Raw genomic sequence first — 10,367 nt, 5'->3', positions numbered from 1 at the left:
GGGGGGAACGAAACACCAGCTGGAGCCTTTGCCGTGCGACCAGGGGCTGCTGGGCGTTTAGGAGTAAAAGGAATGAATGGCAAGTTGGTTTATGATTCCAGTTATTGTATAAACGCCTCGCTGAGCTAAGGGCTCAGTTTGGGCTTAGATTACAGGTAGCTGTATTTATTTTTTTTTTTTTTTTTTCCAAGAGACCTTAGAAAATCAGAAAATGGTACCAGGAGTCACTTTGCCCAAAGTTTAGATCTTTTCTGATATGCTAAAGCTGATGACGAATATTATATATGCTTACCAAAACTAAATTAAAAAAAAAAAAAAAAAAGAAGTCAGTTTAGACAGGAAGCTAATTCTGAGCATTCACAATTTAAAAAGTATCTAAAAATGCCTAATGTCCTTTATGTCAGCAACACCAGTGCAAAGAGGAGGAAAGAAAAGGCTGTTCCAAGTGTTCACGCGGGTTGGTTTTATTTCTGTTTGGACCAAAACAAATTATGAACGAGTAGAACAGAATAAACGAAATAGCAAATACAAGAAAGATCATCTCTGTGCATTTTTCCTGGGAGATATTCTAAGTGTGAACTGAAGGAGTCGCTAGATATCCTTGCTTTTAACACTAGGTGTTCTTTTTAAAGTGCTCCAATAGTCAAATCGTCTGATTGAATTCCCTGCTAGACTGCAGAACTAGCCATTCATGATACTTATTTTTGACACTGCAGTTATGCTTCCATCTTAAAGAAAAAAAAATCAATGATGTTTAATAATCCCCTCTCAGAATGTACATTTCTTTTCATCAGCTTTTTACAGTGTTTTAAGTAAATGCGTGCAGAGGAAATCAGTAAGCCATAATGATAAAAAAGTTACTGTGAATTGCTACCACTTTTAGGGATACAGAGCACCAACATTACAGGTTCTAAAGTAAATGCTGCTGTTACTTATTTACATGTCCACAGTACACACATGTTATTTTAGAATAAACTCACCTCTGCCATGCCCTGCTTCTGATAGATTCCACAGAGTGTTCTCATTAGCTTGGCTTCATCGGTATTTATTTCTGTAAAGTCAGGTTTGTTCTGCGTTCATCTGTATGTATCTGTGGGGGAAGTATCTCAGTGATATTTTCTTTAGTAATAAAAGGCAGGGAGGGAGATAAAGGAGACAAAAGATGTCTGTAGGCAGAATGTAGAATAAAATGAATTCATTTTGCTGGTGGGGACTGGGAATTATCTTTTAATATTTGTAATAAACCTTAAGTAGGTTCAGCAAAAGCTTCACTTGGATTGCAGAGCCTGACAGTCCTGGTTCAACGTATTTTAATGGATACAGGCACACAACTAATTCTAGTTCCAAGGAAAATCTGAAGTGGTCCACAAAGTGAGTTTATCTTCTTTGGAACACCTGGCCAAAAGACAAAAGTCTGTGGCTGCATTTGCAGATACAAACTCAGTATCCCATTATCAAACTGGGAAGTGCTATTGTTCTCACTGAGGACTGCAAAATGACAAACTACATAGATCTCTCAGTACAGGGAGGAACAACAATATTTCCATAACACCAGCTTGAAAGGAAAGCGGAATGCAAAATAAGAAGGTGGCATAATAAAGTGGAAAACATAAACTAGTAAATCCCCAAGTTCCTTTATTTTAAGCAACACTGCGATTTCAAGCAAGTTGAGCGAAACAGGTTGTGCATTCAACAAGGCTGTGCTAGTGCTGCCGATTCCTGTTTCCCTTGCAAAAGCAAAGCTGGTGCTCTGTAAGCTCTGGGTCCGGAGCAAGTTCCTAAGGACAGTCAGTATACAAGCCATCACATTTGCCCTGTTCCATACATTAACGTGAGTAACACTTAGTGGACATAAATATCATTATTATTTATTTATTTATTTATTAGCCTAAACGTTACTCTGATAACCTGCATGACTTTATTGTCAGCCTCCTCTTTCACATCTCCAAAGCTAAGTGATTTCGACCCAGGCAGTCAGCTATTAAAATGCATGAATTGATTTTTACACGAGCGATTCCCTTCTTCTCCCCTGTAGCCCCCTCCCTCCCGCTACGGACCCTCATAGCTATTGTTCAGAACAACTGAAATACTACTAATAATTAGAAGCATGTAAATAAAACCGAGCTGTGTTTTTTTTTTGTTGTTTTTTTTTTTTTTTTTTTTTTTTTTTTTTCCTCCGACAACGCTAGGCGATCGGATCGGTTGCATAATAGAAATTGGGAAGGCTGCCTGGCAGGGAGCCTTAAGAAGAGAAGAGCTATCTCAATTTCTCTCACTTAATCTTGGCTCGGCGTCAGGAGCTGTGCAGCAGTGCAGTAGGATGGGAGCACGGCAAAAGCTTCGCCAGTAAAAGCGGCTGGTGCTCATTGACTCTCGCTATGTGGCGATACCTCAGCGGTTTCTCGAGCCGGATTACCTATTGATTTTCCTCCTTTCTCGCCTCCCAGGTTTACTCGGCTGGACATTGTGTGTGTTTGGATTTCTCAAGGATTCTTCCCCCGACTAACATGGATGTCCCACCATTCCTTGCAGTTGAAGGTTGCTCCTTGGCGCAGTGAATGAAGAACATGCAGGGATTGCTAATGGGTTTGGGAAGCGTAGAGTCTCTCCTCTCTCTGTGACCATGCCGTGATCGTGTCTGAGGGCCATCAGTTTACGTATCCTCATTCTCACCCTACCGGGAAACCTGACGGCTTAGAAGGGGGAAGTAAGGCAGCGCGTGTGTGCATAGAAACATCATGAAGATTATTTCCCGTATTCTAACTAATCCAGTCTTCAGATGCACCATTAGACTCCTTCTTTGCTTACTGTGGATTGGATATTCTCAAGGAACCACACATGTGCTAAGATTTGGTAAGATTTCCGACACTTTTTTTCATTGTGCGTTTAAGCCTGAACGCGATCTACGTGGGATTGACTCAGAAGGGGGTGTTGGGGGAGAGCTGGGACACGCTGCCGGACTCAGGCACCGAACTCCCTCTTGATTTTTGCATCCGGAGGGATGAATCGCTGTGTGTTTTTTCCTGTCGCTGCAGCTCATTGTAGCCGTAGTAACGGCACGATGATGATGATAATTATAATAACAATAGAGAGAAAGATGACTGGCAAAAGCGTTTGCCTAAGGCTCCGCGCAGCTTGCGTGGCTTCCTCATAACGTACCTTTTTTGTTTCCATAGTAGTGGCAAGCGTGGCTAATGCGGTGCTCGGTCAGTTAAAAATCTGTCAACTAGTTGTTAAGTTTCGGCCGCCCGTCTCTGGACCACGAGCCCATCCCCTGTGAGAGCGACGCTGTGATTTGAGACCTTTGGGTTGATTTCCCTTAAAGCGTCTCCCTAGTTGCTCGCCACTTCGGTGGCGTTTAGGGTTAGAGAAGAGGTGATTTGTGTCTTAAAAGGTGGTCGTGAAAGAGCCTTTGCGGTACGTTTGAAAACCACAGCTTTTCTACGCGAGGAAAGTTGTATCAGTCCGTTCCCCTCCCCGCCCCTCCCTCCACCCTGCCAACAAGAAAAAAAAAAGCTGGGAACAGTCCAAACCTCGACAGCTGTTTCACATCTCTGTCTTATTAAGGATAGGGAAAATGGGATAAGCCATGGTTATGGTATTACATAGGTCAGCTATGATGCATGTAAAGACATTGGTATTTTTCGACTCGCAGACAAAGAGACACTGTCATAGGAAAAAAAAAAAAAAAAAAGAGACGAGTCACAGAACAGACTGAAATTTCAAGGAGAAAAGGTTTTCCAGTTTAAAGACTATCCCAGCTGAACCACGAAACTAATCTTAACAGCTGTGTCTGTGTATGAGCGCGGGTGTACGTGTGTGTAAGAAACCAAGCGAGGGAGGAACTGCAGCCCCTGCATTCCCTACAGAAGTTTCGCAGTCCGGGAGGGCAGGGCGGAGACCAAAGTTCGCCCCTCGCCCGAGGGGGTCTGTGCGGGCCGGGGAAGCCCTCCGTGGCGAGCCACAGCGGGAGCCCCGCGTCCCCCGAGCCGCCCGGGTACCGCGGGTAGAGCGCGGCGCCCCGCGGGAGCCGCTGGCGGGAGCGGCGGGGAGGGCAGGCCCAAAGGTGCTTCCCCAGGCAAGAGGCATCCTCCGTGCCTACCGAGCGAGGGGCTCCCGCGTTCGCGCTGTAGCAGCCGCTACATCCATTTCTGTGGGGCACTGAAAGCTCTTGTCTTCGCCTGGGAGTAGTGGCGTGGTTTGTATCTGATTTTGTTTAAATTCCACCCCCCGCACACACTTTTATGTGGAGGGGAAGGTGGGTAATGATTAAAAAGTCACGGATCTCGTGTGCTGAATTCCTAGTAGTACTTATTTTCTGCTTCCATCTGGTCTAAAGGTGGTGCTTAAGGCATGTTGCTCTTAGCAACCGTCTTCAGGAATGCTTGGTTCTTTGGACATGGCTAAACGGGTCCGTATATCATCGCGGCGTTTATATCAGTCTGATCCATAATCATGGCCGTGAAATCAGTGCTAGGGCTGCCTGTGATCTGGCAGTGTCTGTCTGTCTGTCCTTCCGCGAACCGGGGTTGGGTCTCTAGGAGTCGGAATGACTTTCAAGGGTGGCTGTGTAAACAAACATCTTCCCGGCCGCGCCGCTGGCGAGAGGCTGGGCTTTCCTCCTTTGGATTAGCATTCTCTCTGGATTGTGAGGCCAGTGTCCCCGCAGAGATAGCCCTGGGGGGCAGCAGTTTGGTTATGGTTAGAATAATAAGTAATCCGGAGACTGAAGGGTCTCGGGACTCCGGCGACCAGTGCCAGGGTCTCGCCGGGCTGTGTTTTCTGGGCTGACTTCCCTGCCCAGGGGCTGCCTCCTGCTCCCGCGGTCGGTTCTTTGTAGCAGCGAAGTGTGACTCCGCTTCTGAACCGCCGCCTGCTTTTTCTCGTCTTTCAAAAGAACTGTCGCCGACCCATCTCTGGGGCTTACAAATAGGTAGGGAGCAGTTGGTTAGTTTATTTTACCATGGAAAAATGTTAGACGTAAGAGAGCGAGGAAGACTTTTACCCTGCTCGGCCGGGCCTGTTGCACATCTGTGTTTGAAGGAGTCTGGGTTTAGCTCAGTGCAGGTGAGGAGTGACTCTGACCGCGGAAAAACACCTGCTCCTTCCCCAGGGGCTGACACCTGGGTAGGGAGGGCCCGGCGGGGAGGAGGGGAGGGAGTGAGCTGTGGAAAAGCTTGGGTTGTTTTTGAGTGGGGAATTCCCCGCCGCTCCCCCCGCGTTCCTCTGCTATCTGTCCCTTCGGGATGTCCTTGCCACCAGGAGGACGGGATCCTGGTGCCTTCCCGTGGAGTCCTTCACGAGGAGAAGCGAGAGCTGAGGAGATCCCCTCCAGAAGGCAGCCTGCCAGCCCCCGCTCTTCTCCCTCAGCCAGCAGCGCTATGGCAACAGGGGAGAGCTTGGAGCCTGCCAGAGCTCCAGCCCCCTCATTCCTCCTGTGCAAATTAACCACCATGGATTCGCATTGTCCTTCCCACGGCTTCCCTCATTGTTGGGACTAGCCGGCATGTCCTTTCTCTCTCTCTCAAGCTACCTTTTAGCTTGAGAATGTCGAGCCGCCTGGGTTATCTGTCAAACGCGGGAGGAGGGGGGGGGATATTTTTCCCCAGGCCTTATGGAGCTGACACACGGAGAGGCTGATGCGACGGCATAATTCCCTCCCCAGCAGCGCTCCCTCAGGCATCCGGCCGCCTGCTGATGGAGTAGGGCAACGTAGCATGTGGGTAGCCCTCCCTAAATGACGCCTTGCTTTGGGGCATGGGCCCAGCTCCCTCCCTTGCCCTTTCGGACTCGCTTCCCGAGAGCGAGCCCGGGACACGCTGCGGGTGAGGCTTGTGCCCACGGTACCCGGGGGTGTCAGACGGGGACAACCCTAAACCATTGCTGCGGATGAAAGGAGAAGTCCCAGCTTGACGAGGGAGAAAACCAGCAGCCGAGTATTTGTCTCCCCGCCGCGCTAAGTGTGATGGAAACCTTTTCCTTATCGCTTGGCACCGTGCAAAAGCCAAAATACGTGACCGCCGACAGACCCGCTCCGTTAGCAGGGATCACGTTTCGCAGCTTCCCCGTTCCCTGCTCCTGTGTGAGAGCAGAGCCGGGGCAGCGGCTCCCCAGAAACACCAACCAGCCCGGCAGATCCAGAGCCCAGCCCGGGGCCACACCGCCACATCACCTTTCCCTAGAGCCCCTCGCTTCTGCCTTTATCTCCTTGAGGGCATCCCAGCGCTTTGCCCTGCAAGGCCGAATTAACAAGCCATTAAGAGCTGTTAACCATCAGTAACTGCTCAGCTGCGTTTCTAAAAACCCACCCCTTCCCTTGCCCAAGGCGGTAAGAGGCCGGGCTGTTTAAAACCCTTATTTTCTTATCTACCTGGGGTGTGAACGTCAGTTCTTTGAAGCCTGGAGCACTCCAAAAAGCCCTCCTTTATTTACGTTGCCTGTTTCGGGCATTGTCTCTGCTGCCGCAAGCAGTTCGGCTTTCCTACAGCAAAGGTGTGGAGAGGGACCAGTGGCTGGAAGGTGAAAGCGCTTTGGCTACTGCATTTTCTCTGTCAGGTACCTCATTGTTTGTGAAAGTGTGGTGAGAGACTAAAGACCTCCACCGCAAGGGGCCACTGGCCTGATGTTTCCCTGTTTTGTGAGATACTTTGTTCGCTTCAGAGCATTCAAAAAGAAGGGTAAAGAAAAGTAGAGGCCCATGTCCGTAGTCTCGACTTCTTGTTGCTTTGGAGTTGCCTGGTTTCACACAGAGGAAGGGAGCTGAATGTTGCGGGTTATAAGGGAAGGGGGGTGTCTTCTTCTAGCTTAAAGGCAAAAGAAAGCCAAGAGAGATGGGAATCCTTTCTCAAAGAATGAAGGGGGAGTTTTGAACTCTTATCAGAAACATTTCCTACTACTGATGTCCTTTTTTTTTTTCTTTTCCCCCCTAAAACCCCCTCCACACCAAGCTCTTACAAAGCCTAGAGATTTCTTATTATCCTCCATAAAATAATAATAGTAATAGCAAAACAAACCTCTGTATGATCATGTCAGCTTTGGGACTTAAGAAAAAACAATCTCATTTCTCAACTCCATTGTGGGAACCCGGAGAGGGGAATCGCTATACACTGAAGTCTTCCTCCGTGAAGATTTAGCATGGGTTTCATCTGACATCCTTCTTGGCCAGGCTCCTTTAGCTCAAACAGATTGAGTTTATCTCCATAGAATTGTATTTACGAGCTCGAGCGTGGCAAAACCAGAGAAGATGCCGGCTCATTGCGTCCGCTGCTTGTGCACTTGCCAGTGAGTGTCGAGCCGCTCGTTTCTGGGTTTCAGGTGACCATTTTAACATAGTAGCATTTAAAAACAGCAAAAAATCATGGAAGAGCAGTGAGAGCTAGCTCTGTGCAAAAGGGTTTGAGGCAACAGTTCAAGTGAAAAAGAGCTGCTGGTTAATCATGTAGAGTTTTGCTAGGCTGGACCTGCGTTAGCTCTCCTGGATGTGCACTTTATTTCCTTGGAATTTCACGCTGGCACCCTTTTAAGAGGAAGGAGGTAACCTTTCTGCCTGTGTTTAAGAGAGAAACGAGAAAATGTACGTATCTGGTTTTAGTGGGGATGGAGGGATCAAGAGGGCGATGAAAATCTGCAAAATAAACACTTGTGGCAACCTTCAGAGGTCCGGGGCTTGGTGATTCCAGTATTTAGAGCCACTGAAAATTTTACTGCCAAGGACAAGAAGCTTTCAATATGTGTTAACATCTTCACCGAGAGGAGTTCAGAATCAGTCTTATAAACAACAACAGAAATCTTTGAAAGAAGAGTAAGGTTAAGAGCCTCGGGAAGGCAGCCCGGAGGTGAGAAGCATTGTTATTGACTGGTCTAGATTAAACAGCACAGAGGAAGATTTCAATTTGATAACGTCACAGCCCTTCCTGTTTTTCTTTGCTGCCTCTGCTGACAATTTTGTAAGGTAATTAAATTGGCTGATTGAAGTCACAGTGGTCATGGGGCGATAAAGACCATTTGGATTTAATGGAATTTAGAAACAACGGTGCGCTGCACACAACTCTTACAGAACGAGAATTTTAATGACTCATTCAGGGTGCTGACTACATAGAACGTCCTGGACGAGTTTAATTGAAAGGGCAAAGCAGATTAGCTGTATACAGTCTTTATTGCACTAGATAGGGGAATTAGAATTATCCTTTTAAAAGACTCATTATTGCATTATCAAGATTTAATGTAGGTTAAGAAAGCTTTCCTCCGTGTGGGCTTTCTGGAATATCCCCAGATCCTTTCACCCAGTGTTTGCAACGCCAACAGCCTTGTAAAAGGATTTTCACACCATTGTCCGATAGACTGGATGCCGAGAAGTATAACTCGCTTTTTACTGACTGCTACTTGTCTTTTGAAGTGATGCAAAGTTCAAGTAATACCTTCCATTTAAATGTGGTCGCTGAATGAAATGGTTTCTGTCACCAGAGATAAGAAACCAGAGAAAAAGAGATTTTTCTAAACTCACATATTAGAGATTTTTTTTTTTTTTAAATTCTATTTTATACAAGAGTAAATCCCCTCGATTTAGAAAAAAATTAAACCAAAAATTTTGTAGTCATTGCAAATAATAGCAGGTCTTTGTCCCCTACTTAATTTATTTACCTTGTCTGTTTCTAAGTTTTCACCTTCACCCTCTTTAATCTCTTCCAGAGGAACAATTACTAGAAGTTCTGTCAATAATGCAAAAGAGAAACTAGAAGGTGTCTTATTTCCATACTCCCCAATCCGCAAGGCAAATAAATGTTTCCCGAATCAGCTTTTCATAATGTTATGCTGTAATGTATGTTGGAAGATTAGATTAAGCAGTATGATAATATAATCTCATTATGTTGTCATATCTGAATTGGAATATGGATAATCAAATACCACTATCATATTAATACTTATAATTTTGTGCTTTTCCTTCCCGAGTCTTTGGGCTCCTTTATTATACAGTAATAATAGTCTTGGGTTTATATAGTGCCTTCAGTTTAAACAGCCACAGCTTGCAGTAGTGTAAAGAGTACAGAACAAACATGTCACCGTCATTATTCCAATTACTGGAGCTCAGCCAGCTTTGGATAAACTAGATGGCATTGTAATACTATTTAAAACAGTAAACAGGAGTTAAAAAACGTATTCTAAATTTCATTTTAAAAGTAATTCTTAACAATTAAAACCACAAAGGTTTTTCTGTTTGTTTTGTCTCCCCACCCCCCTCTCCTTTGGGCAAAGATTAGAAGTGCCCCATGGCTGCAGTGCTGAAAACTGCTCTTTTTAGATGTCCTGCAATGATACAATTGGCTCAAAATTTGCAAGTGATTTGGATCAGCTTGGATTCAGGTTTCATCATTCTTGTGTAGTCTTTCCAAACTGCTATTGAAATAGAGTAACTCATCTAGGAATGTGTTCGGTGGCTTTGTTTGATTTATCTTTCAAATTAAATATGCATTTTTAGAGGTTATATTTTTTAGTGTTTCAATTTCTAGGTGTTTCTGCCTGGGCTATAGAAAAACAGGTTATTTGCTAGTATTGTGTCTGGTGTCTACAGCAGGGGTATTTTAAAGCACAACTACACTGTACTCCTTAGATAACAATGTTTGTCCTTAGATAACAATGTTTTGTTATCAATGCATCAAAAGGTTAATTCATTTATGGCTCTTACATAATTTAATCTTTATATTTGGGGAAATACATTCATTCACATCAGCTGGACTCCTATTTTATTTTATTTGTATTTCCACTCCCAAACTCTTTAAAAACTCATTTTTCAATAAAATGGTTGTCTTGATTTCAAAGTCAGTTGAACTAGAAATGTTGAAAATGTCTGTCAATCTTTCAGCATGAAAAACCCCCCCGATTGTTAGAGTCACTAATTCTTGTATTAGAGTTGGTAACACTGACAGAAGAGAAGTCCAGGGAGAGCTGACTTGCTGTGCTGTCAGTAACTGTTGTTCAGGAGACTCGAGTTTTTAAATTCAATGTATGATGTGTTTTTTTTCTCTTCTTTTCTTCTGTCTTAGTATTTTACTGGGTGTCTCTGATGTTTCCTAATTATTTAAACACTCTATCCAATTTCTAGGTGCGTACCTAAATCTTAAAGTACCAAATGATCCATGCTGCATTTTTACAGACGAATGGAAAAATTAATGGTGTCTTGTGGAAGGACAAAACAATTCTGAAAGAACAATTTTTTTTTTTCCAAATTTTTACACCTTGAATTATTTAATCTCTTTCCTCATTCCCTCTCTCTTTTTTTTTTTTTTTTTTTTTTTTTTTTTTTTTGTGAAAAAAAAAAAAAAAAAAAAAAAAAAAAAAAAAAAAAAAGTTCTAGGAAAAATATTAAACCC

At 44.5% G+C, this 10,367-nt stretch overlaps 1 protein-coding gene across 2 annotated transcripts in view; it reads left to right on the top strand.

Moving 5' to 3' along the window:
* Positions 1-2,657: 2,657 nt before the first annotated feature.
* The window catches only part of GRIK2 (glutamate receptor, ionotropic, kainate 2), a 354,035-nt gene continuing 346,325 nt past the window's right edge, over positions 2,658-10,367 (top strand). Inside the window, exon 1 of one of the 2 annotated variants that reach the window (XM_014964600.1) lies at positions 2,658-2,853. In XM_014964600.1, the coding sequence (XP_014820086.1) occupies positions 2,739-2,853 (115 nt within the window). In that variant the 5' untranslated portion in view covers positions 2,658-2,738. The remainder of the gene's footprint in view (positions 2,854-10,367) is intronic. The other variant, XM_014964601.1, reaches the window with a different exon arrangement.

This window comes from Calidris pugnax, unplaced genomic scaffold (genome assembly GCF_001431845.1).
Source record: "Calidris pugnax isolate Ruff unplaced genomic scaffold, ASM143184v1 scaffold219, whole genome shotgun sequence".
Lineage (NCBI taxonomy): Eukaryota > Metazoa > Chordata > Aves > Charadriiformes > Scolopacidae > Calidris > Calidris pugnax.
This window is presented reverse-complemented; position numbering and strand designations above follow the sequence as displayed.